This window comes from Strigops habroptila, chromosome 9, assembly GCF_004027225.2.
Source record: "Strigops habroptila isolate Jane chromosome 9, bStrHab1.2.pri, whole genome shotgun sequence".
Lineage (NCBI taxonomy): Eukaryota > Metazoa > Chordata > Aves > Psittaciformes > Psittacidae > Strigops > Strigops habroptila.
In genome coordinates this window covers 35,334,814-35,360,513 of record NC_044285.2, presented here as the reverse complement: position 1 = coordinate 35,360,513, position 25,700 = coordinate 35,334,814, and the positions used below count along the sequence as shown (strand labels likewise).

Below are 25,700 nucleotides of genomic sequence, written 5' to 3'. Positions count from 1 at the left end.
TGGTCTGCCATTTAACAGGTTTCCCATTTTTCCTACACAACAGGCTTTTCAGCCCGAGGAACTGTGGACTGCATTTTCCTGTTTATGAGTGAATACAAGGGCAGACCTGTAATAGCTTTCATAGCTTTCATCTCACTCATTACTGCTCATGATAGATTGTTCTGGACTGTTTTCTTACTAGTCCCCTGATCAAATAAAATATCCAACAAGGTAGACGTTGCATGGCATTTCCTTTTGTGCTTCCGAATGTATTGTGAAGGATTTAAGAGCTTGTTAGTCAGAGTATGAATCTCCAGTGGCAACTGTAATCTCACTGCTTTATAACACATACAACTTGAAATCAAACAGTGGAGACAAATTATAAAACAGGACCAAATTTGACAAGGAAACTCCTCATTTACTTGGGAAACACAGTATTTAAAAATGTGCTGGTCAGAACACCAAAGGTTCTCCTCACCTTTGTGTCAGTCTAATCTTTGCCATTATTACTCCTGCTCATTTATTTTAAATGTTTCCCACAAAGGCCTTGTCTGACCTGCCAACCTGTATCACCTCTAAGAAAGAGATAGGTTCTGTAGCTGAAGTCCCCTGTGTGGCAAGCACAGTGTAATTGTATTCTGCTTTACACCAGTAGCAGGGCTGGGTAAACAGAGATATATACTCAATGGCGAATGAGTAATCCCTTTCAGTGATACCCATTTTCAGAGCTTCAGGTGCCTGAAATGAAATCTCTGTTAGTATGTTTACCATTACCAGTCCAGATTCTGCAGGCTGTATTGATTAGATTTTTGCACTGTAAAAATACCATTTTGAGCCAGAGCGAAATCGATAAAGGGTGAGGATTTTTATATATACAAATTGGATTTGGATCAGGAAGAAAATACTCTTCATCAGAACAAAAATAAAGCTGAAAAAAAAAAAGTGTGATAAAAGATCTAAGGAAAAGAAAAAGTTTCTCTGTCATTTCCCCTGCCTCTGCTGTATTTGCCTTTTGGACCTCTCTGTCTGTCCACTGATTATTTTTCTCCACAAATAAATTTTCCAACAAATTGAGTTTGGAAAAGTTACTTTCAAGTAGGTGTAGCATTATCAGAAGCTATGTTACAGTTTTCTAAAAAATGCAATTACACTTATGTACTTTGAGATACACAATAGCATTAATGGCAGCCTTCCTACTAGAAGTCAGAAGAGGAATTTATAGATTGCTCAATGCATCAGAAATAAGTTCAATGAGACGATGGTAGGATTATTTCCAGGAAGCAATTAAAACCGTCACTAGATTGATGATGAAACATTCTGAGGAACAGTGAGGATGTGGCATTTTAGTTCCAGTGATTTTATTTTACATGTTGTGGCCTGTGGTAAGAAGATAAGGAAGGTAGAGGCAACGCATCAGAAAAGTTTTCTGCATACATCTTACAGTAGAAAGGTTCACAATAAACAATGTTTGGAGAATGGAGTTTTGGAGAAGTTTTGCCTTTGGTAGAAATAGTTGATCATTATGTGGTAATTCTGTCTGAATTATCCCAAATAATTAGTCAGGGCTGTGTGGAGTTTAGATTGCCCCTTTTTTTTCTGAAGATACTGACTATTCAGTAGTACTTCTCTGCAACTCTTGTCTCTGAGGAAGACCCAACCTCTTGAAGTGCCTCATTGCCTCCTGGTAGGTCACCTCCTGGGACAACATGAAGAGGAGCACCAGGATCAGTCTTTTATTCAGCTGGATTGATTTCAGCTGTGCTATTTTTTGTCAGTGAGACCACCCAAAAGCTTATTTACTGCAATCACTAATTTATTTCATAGCAAAACCAATAGACCTATTGAAGGGAAAATAGGAAACAGAGTATCAGTCATGTAATCAATAGGAAAAGGGGTACTTAATAGGAGTCTGAGTAATAGGAGATATAAAGAAGTTGTAAGAGAAGAATGGTATCTTAGGAGTTTAAGGAATGTCCATGTGGTTGTGTAATGCATGGTAAACTGTAAATAGTTGTAATATCTTATAAGCCTCTCTAACATCATTCAGAGCCACAAATGAGGGCAAATATGATTTGGAGTAGGACCTGTTTTCTCCCTGAGAATTCTTCCAAAATCATTCCTCTTCTGCTTAACATAGCTTTATATGCTTGCTACAGTCTCTTGCTTCATGACAGCGTCAGGAAGGATAAATATCAATAGCTGAATAAATTTAAACATTCTAGCCTGATAACAGATGTAACAGAAAACTATGTCAGACACTAATGTCTCATGTTGGACGAGGTGAATCTCACACTTTGTGTCGTTTGTTGGGATGGGCCACCAAGTCGCACTCTGCAAGAGCAGAATCTTTGGAAGTGATTTTGGAGGTATATGTGAGAATAAGTTCAATGCAATGGTTTTGCAGGGTTCATGTACTTAACAATGTTAAGTGTTGCTTTGAATTCATTCACACAAACAGAGCAAACTGCTCAAACCCACAAATAGTTGTGGTATTGTGAGATGACCTTAATATATTTCATTGTCAGATGTAAGCATGCAATGTGTGGGGAGAAGGACAAGTAGTAGTGCAGCAAGAGAATTTTAGATGGAGAGAATATTTGCCTGTGAAGATGATCTGGTAGTGGTATGGATTACCTACTCCTGTTGTAGGTTCTCTGTTGTTGGGAGCTTTTAAGGGATGTCAGGTATGATTTAATTTGAAACAAGTAAGAATAGGTGATCGTGTGAAGTCCTTTGCAGCTCTGTTTTCCGTCTACATTAAAATAGGTAAACTGAGCTATGCACTTAGATACGTGTCAGAACTCTCTGTTATTTTAGTGTTCTGAGAGTAGAGCAATAGAGGCTTTTTTTGTTATTGTTGTTTTTGCCAAACAGTTGTCAGTCGTTTGATAATGATCTATCATATTGATTTATTTTTGATTGCACCAAATTTCAACTAAAGTTCTATGACATTTTACCTTCAAGTGTTCCTTGGTGTTGTGAAGGATGGGGAGAAGATGTAGCAGCAGTTGTTAGGGAATGCATCTTTGCTTTCTTTTCCACACAGGAACCTGGTTTCTGTTTGCCAGAGGAAACGTTCACAAAACCCTGCAGCTGACAGCCGAAGACTTCAAAATCAATGTTTTGTAGACACTTCCAAGTCTCTTTGATTTTGGATTTGAAGAGCAGGTGCCATTGAATGCTGGCGTAGCTCATGTGATATTCCTGTGTTGCCTCTATAGAAAAACTGTCCATAGCTTGATGGTTTGTTGGCATAGCTGTGGTTGGCCAAGAATGTAAAGAATTGCATGCCTAACTGGTGTACTGTGATGCTGTTGGAGAAGCCTAGATTAGATGCAGTTATAACATCCAGATTGCCAAATGAGTTTATTTAAATTAGGCAAATAATGTAAGCTGTACCATAAAAATAAAATTTCTTCTACTACAGATATGTAAAATTTTGGTATCTACGTTAAACCTCTACAGTGCACTCTCTCAGGTAACATTCTCCAAGGGGGACAACTTTCAATTAGGTTTTACTGGGGAAAAAAAAAGAGAAATAGCTCAAGTGCTTTTGAAACTCTTAAAACTTTAAATTTTTGGACTTTTTTTCCTGGTGTAAAAGATTATATTAATAAAGTCAGTTTCTGAAAATGAAAGCTAAAACATAGTTGTCTCCAGGACACAGCAGGAAGGTAATTTAAAAAGCTCCGGAACATTGTTGAAATTATCATGCAAGCTTATTAAATGCAATGTACATTTAAATTGAAAAAACTTTCTTTATTAGTCCTAGATAGGTGATTTTTTGCTGCCTCTAGCAGTTAAGCTTATTGGGTGAAAGTAAAGATAGACTAATTTCTAATCTTTATGGAAAACCAGTTATTAAAAAATGGATAGCAAAATTATTAATACGATACTTAAGATTTAGACTGCTGAACAAGACTCACCACTGAACATGAAGAAAAGTAAAATGTGAGTGTTTTCGTAATAAGTATTTGACCACTTGTGTTTACATATAGTTTTTTGATCTTAGCCTGATTTTCTAACAGTTATTTCTGAAACATGTTGAATTAACATTCAAATCTTCCCTTATCATTACAAATTATAAAATATTTAGCTTTAATTTCCCCTTTCATATCACATAAGTAGAAACTTATTATAAAACATATTTGAAAGAGCTCATTGTTGACTTAGGTAATTAAAATGAAGACTGCGGAGTGAATTTTTAATGCTTTTTAGATTAGCTCAGGAATAATCAACGTGTTGGTCTCCTTCTCAAGAATATGTACAAATAATGGTTTGCAGCTCACATTTGCCTTCTTCCAAGAAAATTAATGGGCATTCTGAATTAAGGACATGTCAATGAAAATTCTAGACTGAGTTGAACATTTTTTAACTCTCTTATTTATTGATTGGTTTAAGTCTAAGGACTCTGAATTTTAGATTTGATAAAGACTGTTTCATTAAAGTCTTTGAGAAACTGCAGGAGCTGGTTGAGGCCAGCTCCCAGCAATGTGCCAGCATGTTCCTCGCAGCAGGTCTGCACTGCTGAGCTTTTTTTAGATAAGGAAATTAACTTTCCAGCCCTACACTTAGAGAACCTTGTTTTGATTGCAGAGGGTACAGATACAAAAACTGAAACAGAGTTGTGAGTTAGAGTGACTCGGTTGGTTTTCTGGGAGCCATGAAAATTCACACCATTCACACACATTCACACCATTCACACAATGTGAGGATCTGGTCTCTTTGCTGTAGACCAGCCTTCAACCCACCACACTCCACAATGTCTGCGTAGAGCTCAGGCAGGCAAATTGGGCAGGTGGATATCCCACTAAACAAAGAGCAATGAGAAGAGGTTGGTTTTATGTAAGCCTACAACCCTAAACACCAGCACAGTTGATGAATTGTGTGTGGTGCACTGTACATTATGAGAATGATTGACGATTAATATAACAGCACAACTAAAGGCTTGTGATGTAATATCCCCAAGTCAACTATTCCAAACTGTACCTCCTGTCATCTGCCTCCTGTATTACCTTTCATAAGTCACCTCTTCCTTGCTCATGTCCTTTGCAGTCAGACACCAGCACAGCTTGTGGCTCCTCAGCAGGACAGTCCCCATCCAGGCTGTGATCTGCCTCTCCTCCCTTGCCCTGCCTGCCTTGCTGCTTTGATCCCTCAGTGGGCTGATTTAGCTCAGCAGGCTGTCAGGTATTAACTCAGAAAAATAAAGTGAATAATTATCTGCCATTTTCATGATCTGAATCAGCTCACCAGTTTCAGGTGATAAGCTTCAGGCAGGGACCAGAGAGCCAGGAGGTGGATGGAGAGGAGGGGGAGTGGAATATAGCTGTTTCAGTCAGAGGGAAGTCTTTGGACGTATCAACTGCTTCAAAGCTTAAAGCCCTTGCTGCACTGTGCTGGCCCGTTGTGTGCATTTTGAGTGCTTCTCAATCACATAGGACCATCACCTATGGAAGGAGGCAGATGCTCCATTGAGCCGAACAGTTGCATGATGTCTGGCTTGGTGTCTGACTTCAGTGCTGTCTGAATTTTTACCACATCAGCTTTGTTTGAAGCTCTTTACCTATTTGAAGTTATTGTATTGTTTCCCATTGCATTCAGTCACTGCCCATTCACTCGAGTATCTCGTCTTGTCTAGTCTGCTGTGAAAACCCAGCCTCTCAATACAAACACAGATGTTGATGTGGCTCCCTGCTGTGCTGATACTTGTGTACTTGTTTATCTACAGGAGGAGCAAAGAAATTGTTTTGTGTTTAAAAAGAGGACAACCTGAACTGATAATGCTTTTTTAAATCATAATTGTTTGAATTAGCTGTGGATTAAAGCTGCAGGTACTACCATAGCATTAATAGGATGACATTAGGCATGATTTCCCTTGCTTTGTGTGAGAAGTCTGGGGAGGATCTTGGATTTGCATGGCAGAAGAATATATTATCATGGTAAACAGCATTTCTGAAGCCTCATATTAAATCACCCAAACAAATCTAAGTCTCAAGATTGGTCTCAGTGACCATAAAGTACTGAGGAGCAGGTCAACCAGCATGACTGAGGAAAGTGTCTGGTCCAAACTAAGAAAACAGGTTTCATTACATCAGGTGCTTACAGAATTTGGTTTGATTTGCATCAAAGAAGATTTAGATTAAATACATGGGGGGAAAAGTGCATTACTAGAAGGAAAAGCAAAAGCTAGGTAAGATAGTTCAGCATTCCTTTGCTGGAACAGGTTTGACACACGCTTTTTTTGTAACACTTTTTACTCAGTTACCAGTGTCTGGTTACTGAGCCCTGACTTGCTGGCAGAAACGAGGTGGGAAAACTGAGTAACTGGGTGCAGGACAAGTAACCTAATGTTTCCTACCACATAGAGCCAGTTTGGGGTCCAGAACTTGTGCTGCTGTGTTGTCTTTCCAAGACAGTATGGGTGGGATAGAGAAAGCCACTGTATTTCAGTAGGCAAAAAATGAAGGAAAAATTGTTTGGCTATGTATGATCTTATGTGGGAATATAGAATTTTAAAAACGGAGCCTGTGAGAAGACTGTATACTGACTGGCCTAGCATATTTTTTTATGAGATAGGAAATCTTGTATTTCTGTTTCATTAATCTGATTGAATTTAGGAGCTTAAATAGTGTTTAAACATTTTATTCCTTGTGCGAAACATGGGGAAAACAATGGAATACTTTCAAACATTTCAAGATCTGTTTAATGTTGGGGTTGTAAATAGGAATATGTGCCAGATCCATGTCCCTATGGAAGGGATGTGCCTACATTGCCTTCGGCTCTGTGCTATTTCTTTTGCTTGTTTGGAAGATGAGTTTGTTGTGATCAGACTCTGCTGGCAGAGGTGAGGCAGGCATGCATGCCATGTGTGGGAATGTGTTCGAGGTTTTTCACAGCTGTTTCTTTGATTGATTTACAGATGGGGAAGTGGTGGGAGCTGCTGACACGATCGGAAGCTCTGTGCATCACTGTTTCCCCACTTCAGTCATTCCAGCCTACACTGGCGCTTCTGCGTACTGATGCCTACAATATTCCCCAAAGTTTTATCATCAATTGAACTAAGCCAGTCCTACAACTGCAAAAAAACTATGTAGTAGACACTCAATCCAGAAGGGTCAAAAAACCATGTGCTCCATTTACCCCAGCACAGTGTAAACTGCAGAATATTTCTTAAAATCTCTTTAACAGTCTTTGCCACTTACATTAAAATACCAAAAGCAATAATTATAATGAACTGGAGGGAGATCAGGAGAGATCAAAGGCATCCTTCTAGCAGCCTAAATCCTTGAAGTAGCAGGTAATTTGTTAGATTTAATTCTCAGGAGTTAGTCCATGCGCCAAGCTATAAAGATAGGTTAAAATAATACCAGTAGTCCTCTGCCAGTCTGGCCTGGGGGTGATTCTTTTGTGATCCCAGATCTGGTGGGATTTACTTCCTGATCACAGGAGCAAGTATTTGGGCCTCGGCCTCTTCAGTACCAATGAAATAACAGAGCAAGTCCCCCATGTAGTCCTCTGGGCTGTCTCCCAGGTTTCCAAGGAACAATCAGGTAACAAAACAAAAAAGCCAAGCCAAATTATGCAGCAAGGGGGGTGAAATCCTTCCCAGTACCTGCAGGCAGGCAGTCCAAGGCATGAAGCATTAGATTAATACGTGGTAAGCAGGCAGCAATCAAGTCTTTCTTAAGGGATAATGCCCCAGGCTCAGCACAGGTTTTCATTTGAATACAGCAGAGCACTCTCCTTTTCTTACAGACTCTTGCAGGAATATCATCCAATAGTTATGTTTAGCTTGTACTGCAGTATAACACAAGTCCCTGCCTGAATAGTAAAATTAATTATTTTCTGTATAGCTGGTTTTGACTTCCTCAGGACAGTACTTCACAGTTGCTTTTACTGAATTTTGTATTGCGTTCTTTACCATGCCTTCTGCTTCTGAAGGTAATTTTGAGTTTGACCATGCTCTTCCAGTTTGTCACCCACTGATTCTTTCAATTGCACTCTGCCATCACCCTGGCTATTAACAAAAATAAGGGCAAGACTTTAACTTGAGACAGAGCCCAGCATGTCTGCGATGTCACTGTGATGTTCTGTTTCTGTGTTGCTTTTTCCTTTGTGGTAAAATGATTGGAATTGATAAGATTTCAGTTTAAACTTTAAAAACTTTTCTTGGTCTATACAGTGACAGCGTTTGTCACTACAAATGCTTTGAAGAATGTTTATATACAATAGTTCCAGGATATAAATGATCATTGTTTAAAATCTGTCAAGGGAAAAATCTTGCCACAACTAAATGTGTAACACTGACATTTGAAATCAGAGCAGACATGGTTATTTGGCTTACGCTTGTAGTGCTATCAGCTGCTTTCCGAAAGGAAGAAGGAGGAAACATTTCTGTGGCAGGTTAATTGCAGAATAACAAGCAAATTCTGTCTCTTGACACTAATTATTCTAAATAAATTCAAACTACATGGAACCTTTTTATAATGAAGCCATTCTTTTTACAGAACAACTTTAGTCTAAGTGGAAGTAGATTGCAATTGGCATATTGTGATGTATTGAAATAATTCAGGATTTTCATTCCACTTCAAGATAAGCGGTGTTCTACAGTGCCCAGGTAGAATAATTCTTCTGAGTGCCATGAAGGAGGTACTCCTGTCTTCCCAAAACAGCTCTTCTGTTTTCTTAGCAGTTGACTCATGAAAGTCAGGATGGGAAAAAAGTTTTCATGTTTGAAGGCCATTTTAGAACTAGGCAGATTTGCATGGCCTGTAAGCCATGTAATATTGTATATTGCAATCAGAATGGGGTGCTGCTCTTCTGCTTTCTCACTGTTACCTTTCTGGTGGGTCTTCTTACTGTTAAGTGAAGGCTATTTTGACATCACTACAAACATCTGAATACTTCAAAGACATTTTGCTTGTATGTATTTGATGTGCCACTTCATCCTTTATTTCAGCTCACTTGCAATATTTGAGTTTATAGTAGATTTCAGAACTGAGCTGGTGGGACCTAGGAGCAGACTTGGCATGTTGGTAATTAAAAGCATCAGCTGAGGTCAGTCAAAAGATCTGAACTTTTTCAAGTCATTGTTTGTCAGCTTTAGACCCACTGCCCTACCATGTGCAAAGCCCCCACCCCAAACAAATAAATGATCTTGCAAATTACTGCTAAAGAAGGAGGCAGAGAGATTGTGTAAGATCTGTACTGGGTGGTGAAATCCCATATTTGTTCCCATTGATGAGTAATATTAGTATAGAAGTGATTAAATTTAGTATTGGTGCAAAGTCTATTTGCAGTATGAAACCGCTGTCGCACATAATGTCTTTCTGTAATCCTGTGCAGAGCTGTGTACCCTGGACTGTGGCAGCCACGGTGTCTGTTCAAGAGGGATATGCCAGTGTGAAGAGGGCTGGGTTGGGCCAACCTGTGAAGAACGTACCTGCCACTCTCACTGTGCAGAACACGGCCAGTGCAAGGACGGGAAGTGCGAGTGCAGCCCTGGATGGGAAGGTGACCACTGCACCATTGGTAAGGGGATTCTGAACCTTGAGAAATAAAACGCTTAAATCTTAACCATTTATACAAAGATCTGCCATGGCTGTCTGTCTGATTGAAGTAATTTTGGGGAACCAGAGATCTATAATCAGACCAAGTGTAAAAAGGTGCCTTGGCACTGATAGTGTACCCTGCTTGTCCCACAGAATGGCAGTTCAGTGCAGCTTTCTCTTTAGAGGAAATAACACTGTTAAATTTTTATTTCTTTAAAAAAAAAAAAAAAAGCAAAAGATATCTCGGTCCAAACCTATCTTTGGGTTGTGTTCATATGTAAACTTTGAGTCAGGAAGGAAAAAATGTTTAACAAATAAAAGGTGTGAGCGGATGAAGCTGTTATTCATCTTAAGTAATTCTTGCATTGAATCTCTTGCCTTCCTGCCTGAGGATTTACATATTTTACTTATTACTAGACGTGATTTTTCTATAGTTGGCTTTTAACAATATACCTAGTACAGTAAAGCTTTCAGGTCTTTTTAGTAGTCATTACTATACAATTGTAATAGTTATATTTTTAATTGAATACAACAGTTTTTTGCAAAGTCTAATAGTGTTTCTCCCAAAAATGTCCCAAAGCAACATTTTTCATGAACATTTTAATTGTTTATAATAGCAGGGTATTTAATTTTCAGAGATAAGCAGCATAAGCTCTCATGCTTGCTTCCTGAAAAAAACAAGTAGAATGTTTTATCTTTATCTTGATCATTTTAAGATAATTCATTCACTGGCTCTAGAATTTATTAAAACAGATTTGCTATATCAAGAATTAGGCTTGTGAAGGAGGAACAGTCTAATTTTCTAAAGATTGTGTAGAGCAAGTCCAGAAAAGGACCAAAATAATTAAAAAGATAAACAGAGCTGCTCTTCACTGCCAGGTATGGCCCAAGCTGTCCTCTGCATGCTTGTCATCAGATGGAGAACAATCACATTCACAGTGTGTTTTGATCACAGTAGCAGGAATAGACCTGACTGCAGTAAGAGGGCGACACGTTACAGCTAACCAACAGGTGGCAAGCCATAATCAAATGGTGACTCTATTTACATACAGAAGTTCAATCCATCTCAGTTTTGTTCTTTTCTTTTTTAAGCTCACTACTTAGATGCCGAGCAAGGTAAGTTTTTCATATCAGCATTGTGAAAGAATAATGAAAAGATGCAAAAGTATTGGGAATGAAGTGTTTTGTGTTACCTATTGTGTCTGAGCTTCTGAACTGCTAAGTTGCCAGAATAGATAAAACATTTGTTTATGGAGATACATGGATACATACACAGACAGAGAGGATTTACAGAAGAAGATGCAGTTTCTAACAAATAATGTGCTCATTCGCAAAGTTATAGCAGTGTAAGCATGTTTTATAGGGCCATCTGATGTGCTGTGTTAGACAAATCAGGTTTTTGCTCTTGCTTGCCATTCCAGAGTAGTGACAGAGCTGAGGACTTGCTCAGAAAACTTTGTGTTGATCCTGTCTTACATGAGAACAAAAATTTTGGTTTGCTTTGGTTTGGTTTTTGTCAGTTGTGCTTGAAGTAAGTTTCTTTTGACAGAGAAGGAGACTTTTTAAAAAGCTGTCTATGCTAAATGTGATATAGTTATCTTTAAATCATTTGATACAAGAGTTAAATTTGATGTTGGTTTGTGTCTGGTGCTGCCCTTTTGGTTTCTGTGCCTTGCCACAGGTCCTGCTTATTCATGGCAGTGCAAGTACCTTCACTGAGTCTGACAGCACTCCCTCAGCCCTGGCCATGCTCTGCAGAGCAAATGTGCACACTGCCCTCTGAAAAAATGCTGCTAGCTGAAATATCAAAGTAACCACTGTTCCAGAAAGACCAGGGTGTTTATTTTGCATTTATTACTGTATTTCTTCAGAATTAGACAATAATAGGATAATATAAGAATTTATTTGATTACCATTACAGTCTTAGAGGATAACCACACACAGCAGCAAATTATAATCATATACAAGAAATGAATTAAGTCAGCAGGACAATGAACTGAAGTGGAAAAACATCCCTGTTTCCCAGCACAGCTCTCACATCCTGCCCTTTCCCTCAACTCTCCAAAAGAGGCAAATAATTGGCTTTTATGGTGTATCTGGTGGTTGCCAACCTTGTGCTATTTTAGAGCAGCAACTTCCAGAATTTCAGTGTGAGTGCCACCCATCTCCAGCCCTTCCAAGCAAGAGGGTCAGGCTCTCCAATCCCGTTTCCAGATGTGATTGGCTGCCAAAGGTGGGAAGAAGAGAGATGATGTGTCTAGTGTAAGGTTGCCCGGAAATGTGCTGTATGTTGGGCTGTAAGTCACAACCTGACAGACCAGACTCTCTGGTCAGCTCTTCCAAAGTCCTTTTGGAGCATCTTGGGGCTGCCAAACACATATGCAAACTTAGTCCTCTTTTTTCTTCCTCAAAACCCAGTTATCTCTGATAACATCTAAGTGTTGATACTCACTACCAAGTACAGAAGGGCTTTCAGTTCCTGTATGTCCATGCAGGCAAAAAGAAAGGAGCACTCTCAGAAGCGATGCCACTTGCACTGTTAAGTTTATTGCTAAGCTTTCTCCATTGTCCTTTGGCTCCATGTGTGACATGGTGAGAATCTGACAAATGTCTGAGCTGGCACTAAACTATGCAAGCAGATGGACATGAGTGTACACATCCAAGAGACAATTCCTTTCTCGCTCGTATAGGCAAGTGATCTAGCTGAGAATGTCCAAATTACTATTGATTCAGAGCTTATAAATATATAATCCAGAGGATGCTACAGTCATTGTTGGAGTTTTGATCTAGAAGCAGAGCCACTACAGGGCAAGTGTTTGTCATGTTTGAATCAGCTATAATGTAAACGAAGTGGAACTGGACATTGGAAGGAAATGCTCCCTCATTTGTCTTTTGTGGAAAGAGTTGTACTGTAGCAGAAATGAAATTGGCTCTTTCTGTCAGTTGGATATTTATGAACAGAATAAAAAGGTCACCTTCACTTCCTGCAATGTGTAGGATTCTGTCTGCATGCCAGTTTGTCATTTAAATAATATTTTCCATGTATAACTTTGATATAAACATTGGTTATATATGTATCTTCCTTTGAGATCTGCAACTTTCTTTTCAATAAGTAGTAAAGAAATAAATGGACACTGCAGACTGTTAAATATTTTCTTATATGTTTACTCAATTTTTTCCTACACATAAAATGTTACATACTAAAAAATCCTCATTCATGTCTGAGAAATGGATTCTGGGCAAACAAAGGGAGGGACCAGGATGGTCCATATTCAACCAAAAATATAAATGGCTTGCAAGGGAACTGTGGTCATTTGAAGGCAGCAAGTATAATACTATATGAAAGAATATTAAAGAATGATTGAAACTGTAAAAGAAGAAAACTAGTCCATGAAGGCTTCTTTTTTACATTTTCTGTTCTAGATGGCTGCCCAGGTCTCTGTTATGGAAATGGGAGGTGCACTCTTGACCAGAATGGATGGCACTGCGTTTGTCAGGTGGGCTGGAGTGGCTCAGGGTGTAACGTTGTCATGGAAATGGTGTGTGGAGATAACCTGGACAATGATGGAGGTATGATACATAATTCATGTCTCTCTGTTTGTCACATCCTTGACTGTCATTTGAATCTATAGTTTTGGTGTGTGTCTTCCTTTTTATAACTAAATGTCAATGTTTGTCTGCTCAAGACAGTTTTTCCACTGACTTCATCTGAAGCAGTGCAGTGAGGGAACAGACTCCTGTGCTAGATGTTATTCAAGGCAACGGGCATAAACTAAACAACAGGAAGTTCCACCTGAACATGCAGAAGAACTTCTTAACTGTGAGGGTTACTGAGCATTGGAATAGGTTGCCCAGAGAGGCTGTGGAGTTGTCTTCCCTGGAGATATTCAAAAGCCATATGGACATATAATCCTGAGCAATGTGGTCTAGGGAGGTTGGACTAGACGACGTCCGGTAGTTCCTTCCAACCTCAATCATACTGTGATTCTGTGAAGGCAGAAATTATGCATGTGCCATACCCATCATCTCAGTACTTGATTTTTAATCTTTAAAAAAAAAACCAAAAGGTAATTTCTTCTATCTCCTTTCCACTCTATCTCATAACTATTGTCTGTTTCAGAAAAGACAGCCAATGGATACCCAAATGAAAAAAAAACCTCTCTCCCTGTCAAAATGCATCCAGAGTTTAGTCTTATGTTAATATTAAATGAATACATTTGCATTCATAAAGCATACATTTAAAGGTGCTTTTTTTAACATTAATCTCGTCGTAACGTTTCCACTGAGACACATCACAGTTCTTAAAATTATCCGGACCTACATTTGAACGATTATTGAGTAAACTAGTGTAGAAAGTATGCAGAATTAATTTTTAGGTTTGCTGTAAAAAACATAGTTCTCTACTTCTTCCAGTAGTTTATTCTACATGAGATAGTGCTTTTTTTTTTTTTTCTTTTTTCACAAAAAACATCCAGACTCTATTTCAAACTTACCAGTGGGAGAAAAGCCACAACAGTCGTCACTGATTGTTCTCAGAGGTGATTATTTTTCCTATCTGTTTCAGGAATACTTATTTACTTATTTACTGAAGGAAAGCGGGACTATTGCTTTCCTCTCCTTTGCTTACTACCATCCTCTACAGTGTACTTGCCCCCATATTTAGAACTGTGCAGCTTTCTCATTCAGAGTGTGAATGAGAAAGTCCCAAGCACAGTTGCATTTTTTTCCTTAGGTTGTGCACTGAGATATATTGAAACATTATATGTATTATCTTATTGTGTCACACTTAAAGACCATCTCAGTGTCTTGGGAGAGATCTCATGCCCCACTGTAGTGTCAAACCTTAGTATAGTAATTGTCTGTTTTCTTCTAGGTCATTGATAAATTAAGACTGATTTAGGGCCAAGAACTGAGGTCACCTCAGTAGAAACATTCTGACTCAGTGATGATTCCTCATTTACAGATATATTTTGAGACCTTCTGATCTTGCATCCTGTGGGTTCTAAGACCATGCTGTCCTTTGGCAAAGGCTTTCTCATTTCTGAACCCCATTCAAAATCACCTTACTCCTCTCTTATCCTTCCTTTTCCACTTTATTTCCAAGCCGTCTTACAACTACCCCTCTGCCCACTCTCTGCTCTTCTGCACTAGTGTGCATCCCTCTCACACAAGGTCCCACAGCTGGCATCGCTGCCCCACTGATGCTTTCCCATCTGTCTAGGGCTCTCCCCTGCTATCCAAGCCACTGACTCGCTCGCCTGCGCTCTTAAATCTGTCCACAAGAACCCTGTTTAGCCTGTAATGTAAAGCATTTTCTGATACACTCCATGAGCTGGCTCTGTATAAACTGCCCCGTATTGTGATTTTGGGTGCTTTTTATTCTGCAATAATGGTGAGTTATTGAAAGAGTTGGCAGTTTTAACTCTAAATCTCCTTGAATTTGTCAGTCTAAGACAGACACTTAACATCATTTCACTGCAGATTTTAAAAGTAATTTTCTTTTTCCTTTTTAATGGCAACATAACATGGACTAGGACAGCTCTGTTGACATTACAATTAGAGATAAGTGCAGAGAGAAATATTTAATTAATCTGACTACTACAGATGGGCTAAATGTAATTAAGTTTCTTTTACAATCAATTTTATATAAGAAAATTATATCTACGTATTAAAACCACTTCTTTTTATATATGAAGTTCATAGGACCTGATTTGGCATAAGCATAAATTAGAAAAATTCCCCCAAAGTCATTGGAGTTAAACCAGTGTTAGATTAATACAAAATCAGAAGCTAATTCCTGATGTTTCAGGGTTTGTATACATACACAACAGTAAAAACAGAAATTAGGAAGGAGACATGATATTACCTGTTGAGTCCTGTTTGTTGGGAGGTTGTGTCTTAGACTATGAGAATATTACGGTGACATAATGAGTTTCCATCCATCAAACTGTGTAAGTGGATTAGGTTCAGAAAGATGAAAGCTATTAACATTTTCACCTGCAGTTGTGGTGAGTTAAGAGCATGCACTCAGCTGAGTTACAGAAACTCAGCTGACAGGTAGTAACTTCCTAAGCTGTTAGGATATGATCACATAGCTCAAGAGATCATGCTGTAGACCTAATGTAGTGCCATTGTATATTTTAAATCATGGTATTCTGATCTAGCAAAGGTCTTACTCATTCCAGTTGTGTTTAAATCAAACATTTATATCTCAGTCCTTGGAAGGTGTTTTGTGCTTCAAGTTTGTTAGGAGGAAGTTGCAACCAAAGAACAAAGCTGTAGTAAAGTTGAACAATTATTATTTCAAACAAACTAATATCAGGAGTTAGGCAGAGTGATAATTTTGTGTAGTTTCCAGTTGAGTTTTTGTACAGTACTTTCAGAGATTGAAAAACTGTGATTTTTACTATATAAAAATACATTCGAATACACTGTTAAAAAAAAAAGTGTTAGAAAACGAAGTGTTTTATTGATTCCAACTGTAGGGATTGAATAATGTCATTTATTTGGCATGAGGAAATGATATTGTTCGGTCTGTAGTAACAGCACAAAAGCTTTGGGAAGGAGGAAGTTCTGGATTCATTTTTTAAGGACTGGTATAAGCATATTCACAGGCATCTGGATTCTGCAGCCGCTGAAGCACCAAGTTCCCTATCAGTGCGGTTACCCATGGTGGTAAGGTTAAACACGTGTGAATATTTTCCTGAGCAGGGAGAGTACTATTTCTTTTAGACCCATTAGTATCCGCTGTATTGTACTCTGACTGTACCATCACTGTGTTTCCCATTCCATCTCATAACTCTCTGTTGGCTTTTTCCTACTTGCAGACTTAAGGGCATGTTTACCTGTTCAAATATCACTACAAATATCATTGAAAAGGTCTCAGCATTATAACAGATGCACGCAGCATGGTTTGCACTTGCTCTTCTGGAGTTCATCTGCAGGCTGTTAGTAGTGTGATGTCCATTAAATAATGGCAAGAAGTCAAGCAGATGTCCTTTGCAGTGGGGCCTTTCCCTCACCTCCATCAGCATCTCATTATCCCCCAACTCTTATTCTTCTTTCACTGTCATGACTGACATGATTTAATTTTCAGTTTATAAGATGACCATTTAGCTCATCTGAGCAAGTAATTTTCTCTTGTCCTGCCATTGCTTTAGACTCATTTGGAAGCTCCAGTAGCTCCAGGAGATTGCTTGAAAGCTCTGCTGAGTTCTGTACAGTGCAGAACCAGTGCGTCCCAGGCCGAGGGCGCTTGGCACCAGCTCCCAGGTCACCCCTCTGCCCCACCAAGCCACAATTAAGCAGCTCTCCTGATATATATTTACATTGCTGCTGCACATGCAGGTCTTTATGTTGAGCTGAAACTTGCAGCCTGTCACTCCCATTAATTTCTTTGATACAGATCTCTCTTTTGAATTTGCCTGAATCTCTTTTCATCGTTTTCTTTTGCTTTCGTGAATCAATCTTGACTATTTGTTTTTAAGGAAAATACTATTTACTACAAGCTTTGAATTTTCTACCAAATATCCCTTCAGTCATTTCAGACAGTTATTGTAGCTTTCTCCAAGCTTTTCCAAGCATGACAAAATATATGACTCAGCATAGCCTTGGGTTGATAACCAGTGCTGCTAAAATATTGATGCATTTCTGACCCATCCATTGGCATTTTAATAACCTATCCATCACAGAGATATTGAGTCCATATATAAGTAATATGCTATTATTACACAATATAAATAATACTGATGGGAATGGTTTTCATTGTTGCTGAGCAGCGAGGGCTCCCGAGGGACACTTACAGTTTCTGAAAATCATACCCTCATAGATTTGCATTCCCCTGTGTATGGAAGGCAGATCACCTCCAGTACTCACTGGATAAAGCACTCTGCAGCCTTTCCACAGGCACGCTGCCGGGTTTCCAAGGTGCTTATACAAACACCCATGTTCCCAGTTCACAGCCTCATTGTCTGCTGTATGCTGTGTATTACAGCTAAAATCTGAGAAGCAGTTTGGATTACTGCATGCAAGCATTAGAGACTCAAGATGGTTACTGCTGCTTAGTCTCTTCTGAAGTTACTTAGATTCGGTTTGCTTAGGTCCTGGCAACACTCATGGGGCTTAACTGAGCCTGTGCTGAAACAAGCTGGCACAGGCATTGTTTAATGCTTATTCAAAATCTGTAAAAGAAAGCAACCAAAGGTAAGGAGGCAATTGACCATGCAAGTGTACTGAAAAGCAAAAATCATTCAAGTGCTGAGGTGTTGAGTTTTTTAGGTTGAACTGCATAAGGAGTTCAGAGAACAGAATCTGCTTACTTCAAGGAGAAACTTAAAGCCCATATTTTGTTTTCTGTGAAAATCTGGACGTAGTTCTTACAGCTCCATCACTGGCTTGTGCTCACTGAGATCAGTACAAAGGGAGTGGGAGAGCAGTTACACACACATCTCTGGGTTGCTCTGCAGCAGTGAAAATGAAGGTCACGGGTATTACTTATACAAAGAACAGTAGAGATGGATTTGATTTTCATACAACTGAGCAAGTACATTTGTTAGTATGTGCATGAGTATGCCTGCATATATGTATATGCATGCGCCATATAAGCATATACACCACTTGTAGTATTCTGGGTTTGGCATTATAAAACTTCGAACATTAACTGTAGTTAATGTTAGTAGTGTCTTTTCCATGTGTGACGAAAGCTTGAAGGGGTGACAACCCTGCTCTTTTAGTGAACTTTAAAGCAGAAGAATGGCAATTTTAAGTATTATTGCTAACTATGTTTTGCTTGCCAGAACCTGACAATGAATGGTTTATTAAAATAACTAACCCAGTAACATGGGAGGTAGAGTCTGATTGAATTTGTCATTTTCATAGCCAGTTAATAAAGCATCTCAGTGGTTTAATAGAAAAGAAGCCACTGTGAAAGTTATTGCATGCTGCACTGGCGAGCTGTGGAAGCCACTGCTCGCAAACTTAGAACCGCTTTGTTCTTTGCTTCTCTTACCAGAGACCCCACCTGTGCCTCTTTAATGTCCTCAGGTGTTCTGCTACCCAGACAATTTGTACTAATTGTGAACACAGATCTATTTTCAGCAACATGAGTTACTGTGATAGTTCCATATTTTCAGCCATGAATTGCAAGTCATTCAAGGTTAGATGAGAAATCCAGAGAAGCCAGGATTTGAAAAGTAGATAGCATAGAGCTGTCTATGTCAAGCCCAAAATATGTCACTTGTTCCACGTCCTCACTATTAGCTTGTAGCTGACAAAATACCTTTTTCTTTCCCAACTGTTACTGTATAGAGGATTTAATATAGCTACTATGCAACATATGGAAAGCTCAAATACAAAGCATATGAAATATAATCACTGTACGGCATTTGCCCAAACATGGTAAGTAAAGCGGTATATTGCTGGAAAATTAACCCCTGGAGAGATAGGTGCATAGCTGCATTGGCAATTTGCCTAAGGTTGCCAAAAGTGATCATCCATGTGGAAGAGATTACTGCATAATATGTACATTAGAGAATGTGCTGTACCTAGCACAAACTGGCCCTTCCATGACTGTGGTAGCAACAGAGCTGAGGAGGTAATTTCATCACACTTGACACATTCATTCCAACATATTAAATAAGAAATATATATACATATACATAAATGTGTAAGCAAGAAAATATGTTTTGTCTGATGCAAAATTTTGTATGACTCCACTGACACAAACTCCTGGAACAATAAATATTAGTATCATTCCTTATAGAATGCTTCCTGAAAGGATCCCTTACCCAGGAAGGAAATGAGAAGTTCTTGTCCTAACTCTGTAAACTATGCAGAGAGGAGTGGTGTGACTGAAAACAGAGAAACTTGGTTTTGCATACTCTGCCTTTTCTTTGAGGTTGTTTAAATTATTTAAATCCTGTGAAGTGCTTTTTATCTTCAAGTTGATCTCTGTGAATTCTATTTTAGCAGTAATATTAAAAATATTTTAATTGTCTAATTTACTGACAAAAACAAAATTCCCAGTACAGCATTATCCCTTGCATACAAAACAAGGTACCTGCAAGATGTGAAACCATAATCTCAGACTCATCAAAATGTGGATCACTTTATTGTATAATCTGTAGTGCACCATGAAGGTGCCTAGCTGTCTTTTATATAAAATTAATTTGAAAATGCTAATAGCAAACCAAAATCATTTACACTCTGTAATATGTTTTAGTCTGCACCTGTGCTGTGATGCACTTTGTCGTACTTGACAGTAAAAATGCCAGTGTCCAGGATCCTTTACCATATTTACAGTTTTTGCTGTTTGCAGTAGTTTGTTCACACTCCTGACAGTTGTCTCCTGAGATTTAAAAGAAACGCTGCTATTTGCTTAACACGGTGAGGGTTTTTTAATAGTTGGTTCCTGATACGGAAACGTCCCTTTTTTGTTACCATTGGTTGAAAATCAACTAATGTATTTGTAGTTTTTTCAAGTGAATGAGTTTGATGTTAACGTTTATATACAAGATTTAATTGTTCTTCTGGCTTATTCTCTTGGATTAAAAATCTCATTTCAAATAGGATTGGCTTGATGAAAATGTTATCCTCACATGCACTTACTAATATGATTGGCATTATCATACACTGCCTCCATATGTAATTTGTGAGTCTGTACCAGTTTGTTTTACCTGGTTCATTTTAATGAGTATCATGCTGAATTACAGTACAAGTTTCTTCTTGGGGTTTAGGTTTGGAGCTTCTTTCTTTTTTCTTTTAAATGGTCTAAGTTAAAACCAAAGTCCTAAATGAACCTAAACTGGAACAAAGATTTTGTTTTAGCTTGAATTCCATACTTGCCCTGAAATAGGTGGTTTATTCTTTTACTTCATCGCAAAGTGTGAAAAGCATTTTTCAGTTCTATCCAAGTTAATTTCTTCCCTAAATTTTGTTTAATTGTTGAGAAAAAAGCTAGAAATTGGATTATTCAGACAATTCTACTTAATAAATCATAAATACATACACCCAGTGGCCTGAGCCAAATCTGTGGTGTTAAGAGTCTGTAGAGAGGAGCTGGTACTGCTGCCCCTCCTGCCCAGGGAGCATTTTCTCTGAGCCTAGCATCATTCTTCTATTTCATTCTACATGGCTGAGAAGGTAGATTGATTGAAATGAGTTGACACCTCATCAATGAAAAGATTTTTAAAATGGGGAAAAAAAAACTACAGCCTGAGAGAGAAGTCACAAATGGTAATCTGTAACCTGGAAGACTGCTACTTTTGATCAACATTTATATTTTGGTCAGCAATTTCTTCCTCTAGTGACATTGTAGCCTTTGCTCCCAAGGCTGTAAGCTGTGTCTGGTGTATCTAGCCCCTCATACATTCATGGTGCTGGTAGGACAAATGCCATTCTCACCATTGCTTGTTCAGCTATGCTTCGCACCCCTCCCCTACTAATGGGAAACCCACCTTTTTGTAGCCTGGAGAAGTGGATGAAACCAGGTGCAAGTAATTCCAACCAAAATAACCCCATTAGCAGAACCTGGAAGAGTTTATAAGATAGTCACTTTGCTGACATGTAAACAGCAAAGAAAAGATGCAAATTGAGTCTGACTGGAAAATGGAAAACTACTTTCCCTTTACTTGGTTTCTTTTTGTATACGGCATGAATGCACAGTGTTTGTTGCCAGGCATGTAAGCTGTTGACCGAAGCAGAGATGAAAGAGGGCTCTATTAGAGACAGCAAAGTATTTAATTGTTGTTTTTATAGCTATTTCTTTTCTAAGTAAATCTTCATGGTCTAATACGTCCGTGACTTTTCACTTTTATTTCTTACAAGAATGAGAGGATCAGGTCAGCTCAGTTCCCACGTCTAATGGCTTGTTGACAAGGAAAAAATTAATCAGAATGGCTACTGTGGAATAAATTACTCAAAAACAGCTTCCCCATGGATACTGTTATTCTGAAATAAGTGTGCCTTTTTTCTGATTAGTACTTATTCTGCCAAACCGATGTTTGTCAAGTTTCCCAGGTAGACAGCAGTGAGCTTGTAGAAATTAGTACCTTCCAGAAAATACCTTGGCTCCTAGAACAAGACTTACCACTGCCATAACCATTCCACCAGCAGAGCCCAGCCCTGAATGGCTACACCTAACTACATCAGAGCCTTCTGCGGGGATTGTTACCAGTATAAAGCAAAAGCAAGAGATTTCAATTTCTTTATCATCTTTTCAAGTCTAGTAGCATTATTTAATATTTGCAGTCTTGGAGAATCTACTAGTAATTTGATGCTTTCCTGATCACTTATTAAGAATAAAGAATTTCATTCCTTAGATAAAAAAGAGGAAACAATAAGAGGAGATATTTTTTCCCCTGCAGTTCCAAGCCCGCACTTCAGGTTTCAACCCAAAAAGCTCTTTTCTTTTGTCATCGGAGTACAATGAAGACCTCTCTGTTACATATTGTGAACTCCTCCACCCACTTCCCAAGTGGTTTTGCTTAGACTGGAGGCCCCTTATTGTTTCAGCTTCCTGATTTCCTAGCAAATTTCAATAGCTTTCTAGGTTTTTCTGAATATAAAGTGACTGCTACACTCAAAGTCATTAAACTCGGCATTGCCCTGTGAAGTTCATCTCCCACCGCTGGCAAATGCCTGTTGTGTCCAGGATTGGAGGAATGTGGAAAGAAGGAAAGAACTTAAGGCATGCACTGGCCTGCGGCTACGCCAGCTTTCCTGGATCCAAGGGTTTTAGATTGTTGTTGCGAGCTATTTACAGTTGATCTTGGCTCATTATCACAAAAACTAGCCTGCTCTGATTTCTCAGCTGCAGTAGGGTAGATCTGTTAATTTTTATTTTTTTTCTTAGCCAAGCAATTACCTTGCTCAAGGTCAGACAAGGATTTTCAGATTCTAGGAAAGCCCATTTCATTATACTTGTTTGTTCTGTAGACGGGCTTTTGCTTTCTTTTCAAAGTGAATATTTTATGCTGTTATTTACTGAGCATTCACAGAGTGATGCGTGCTCTATTGAGAAAAGAGCAGAGTTGGCCAAGTGGGTCTCTCACCCACTGAAGTCAATGACAAAGCTACAGCACCTTGCCTGAAAATGCATTTTGCCTTGTCAATCGTACAGGTTTATAGGCTCCAAAGCATTCATACAAACAAAGCATGAAAAGTCAAAGCATGAAGTGAAAATACCTGCCAGTATGTTGATCCTATAGCATTCCGATTTTAACACAAGGGAAATCTATACAGTGATATGATGACTCCACATTTATTCAGACCGACCTTGTTCAAAATACAAAGAGATGTCTTTGTTGAAGGATACAATGCCTTAATCTTACTTTATATGCATTGGTCTGCTTGCCAATACAAGCAAGTTAGCAACAGCCAAGTCATAAAATGATGTTTAAGAAGATAGTTGGACATTTTGCCAGCCCTTATTAATTCTGTTTCTGAATGAGTATGTAATTCAGGCAATTTGGATGTCTAAGATGCTGATAGAAGCAGTTAAATGCCAATAGCCCAATTTTAAGTTTTATTTAAGTGCTTAATTTAGATGCACTTCAGTGTTTCACTTTTTATCATAAGCTTTGGGCATTTAAGTAAATGAATTTCACCCACAAATATTGTTGCATGTTGGTCCATGAAGAAATGTAGATTTTGGGGGAAAATCTTTTTTTTCTCCTATTTGTCATAATTGAAAATGGACAGAGGAAGAATAGGTTTATTTTCACTTTCCAAATTGGCTTTCCTAGCGCAAACATCCGTGGAGAAGACTGTATCTCTCGGGTCACTGGGGCAGAGCCTGCATGAAGGTGTGTATCTGTACATTACCAACTACAAAAAGGAGTGTAGTCATGATTCTGCCCTTCTTGGATCATTCCAGCATCACAATGAATAAATGAAAATTGAACATCCTAAAGCACTAACAAAACTGTGGTAGGGCTTAAAATAGAAGTTGGACAACTGTAACAACTTTTTTTACTCTAGTGAGGATTCTCATGGGAGTTAGATAACATTTCAGACTTCATTATTGCAGACTGGTTAGCAAATGTGTATTCTTCACCAGCGTGGACAGACAGTAGTGACAATAAAGGATCATTTGAGATCCACAGCTGCACGGTGTGGATCATGCACCCATTGGAATAAGAAGTGTTGTGCAGTGATTTTCTTCTGCCTGTTCTGCAGTGATGACAGTCCTGCTCTTCTCTGTTCACTTAGTTTGTAGGTTTTGTTTTCTCACTGTCATGTGGGGATTTTATGAGGTGATACAGTGTTAATGACTAGAAAGAACTACTCCTCTTGGACTGAGCATGTATATTAATGCTTTATTGAATTCAAATGTGTCATAATCAGCATGCCTTCCAATTGACTGAAAACCTCCTGTGCTCTCCAGTAGTAAACACAGTGCTTTATTCTCAGAATCACTCAGTTTGCTGAACTTTCCCTTCTCTCTATTGTAGATGGCTTGACAGACTGTGTAGACCCTGACTGTTGTCAGCAAAGCAATTGCTACGCAAGTCCTCTGTGCCAGGGTTCACCTGATCCCCTTGACCTTATTCAGCACAGTCAACCACCTTTCTCCCAGCATCCTCCAAGGCTCTTTTATGACCGAATACGATTCCTTATTGGGAAGGAAAGCACTCATGTAATCCCAGGAGATGTCTCATTTGAGAGCAGGTGAGTTTTCTTTTAAAGACTTTTCTGAATATAGAGAACTGCAATGAAATTATTTAAGCTGGTAAAAGCAATGATAGCTGGGTAGCTGAGATTTCTTCACTGGTGATCAAAAAATGATTAAAAGGATAGCAAATGTCTAAGTTCCAGCATCTGAAGATCTTGTTTATCATATTCTCATTACTACTTTTCTAGTGCATAAATGCACAGCAACTAACTCTACTGCTCTTACTAACAAGGCTTGGACTGTTTTGGAAGGTAAGCTGTGTTGTACCTGTAAAATAAGTGGGGGGGAGTTCAGCCCTTTATGCTGTAGATACATATAGTGACAGGAAGCAGAAGGACCAGTTGGATTCATATGCATTGTATTCAGTCAACTTTCTGCCCAATAGAATTTGATTGATATTTACAGTGGAATAAATTTAACATGTGCCACTTATGTATAATCCAGTTACCTAATTAACAAACTGTTTTGGTTTTGCTACATGTTGATAGATCAGTGTGGAGTTTACCATGTTGTGCTGCAGGTGTTATTCTCAAGCTGTCATGCAAACAGCTCAGTGATCTCTGAGTGTTTGTGAGATTGGCTTGCCCTTTAACAGGAAAAGACTGTGCAATAGGAAAGGGGCACTTTCTTGCTCAAAAAACCTGGTAACACTTCTTTTTTTTTTTAACATTTGAAATATAGGGGCACATAAGTTTTTATGCTGTAGTTCACCTGGGAAGCTATAACTTGTGTGCTGACAAAGAGATCCACAAATCATCCGCATCACCTAACTATTACACTGTCAACTAGGCCTGTACATTAGGTAAACCATGTTCCAGTAATAAGGGCATAAGAATTTTTTTTATTTTCACAGTACATAGCACTTAGGTTACAACTTCAACTTCATTCCATGCGCACAAATTCTGTGCACTTTCTCTTTGTCATTTATTAATTTTTAATAAAGTAAATACGTAAACGTAGTCTTTATTGATCTGAAATACCTAAACATTTAATCACTATTAATAATGTAACAGGATGTTATAAATATGTAAAACAATAGGGCATGAAAATGAACTCCCTGAAAAGCACCTCTCAAGTGTGCTGCTGTGCCCAGTGCAGGGTCCTTGGCTGGCTGTACGTGTGCAGCAGAGCGTGCTGCAGTTTAAAACAAAAGTCACCAGTGAAAGACTTTCCTCATCAAAATAACTCATAGCGAGGTTTTTTTCAGAGAGAAGGTGAGCACTCGTGTCGCCTGTACAGTGTTCTGTGACACTGCAAATGTTAGCAGCCAGATTGTACATAATTCCGTCAACGTGCTTTTATAGATATAAGGAACTGATCTTTTAAAGCTATCATTGATGGGATTTAACTTGGATTTAAAGGCTTTTTCTGAGTATTTCGTTTCTTTACTGTCATATCTCCATGCCTTTGAAGAATGAAGATTAGCGAAGGCCCACGTGTGAGCAGCAGCCCACCCTCACCATGGTTTGATATTTGGCACCACTAAGGAACACAAC

General features: G+C 38.7%; 1 protein-coding gene across 16 annotated transcripts in view; it reads left to right on the top strand.

The window, feature by feature from the left end:
- The window catches only part of TENM1 (teneurin transmembrane protein 1), a 1,007,752-nt gene that overhangs the window by 898,780 nt on the left and 83,272 nt on the right, over positions 1–25,700 (top strand). For 12 of the 16 annotated variants that reach the window (XM_030497214.1, XM_030497216.1, XM_030497220.1 and 9 more), the window contains 4 exons: positions 9,328–9,513; positions 10,626–10,649; positions 12,957–13,103; positions 23,984–24,200. In XM_030497214.1, coding sequence (XP_030353074.1) covers positions 9,328–9,513; positions 10,626–10,649; positions 12,957–13,103; positions 23,984–24,200 — 574 coding nt within the window. The remainder of the gene's footprint in view (positions 1–9,327; positions 9,514–10,625; positions 10,650–12,956; positions 13,104–23,983; positions 24,201–25,700) is intronic. The other 4 variants (XM_030497226.1, XM_030497224.1, XM_030497225.1 and 1 more) reach the window with 1 other exon arrangement.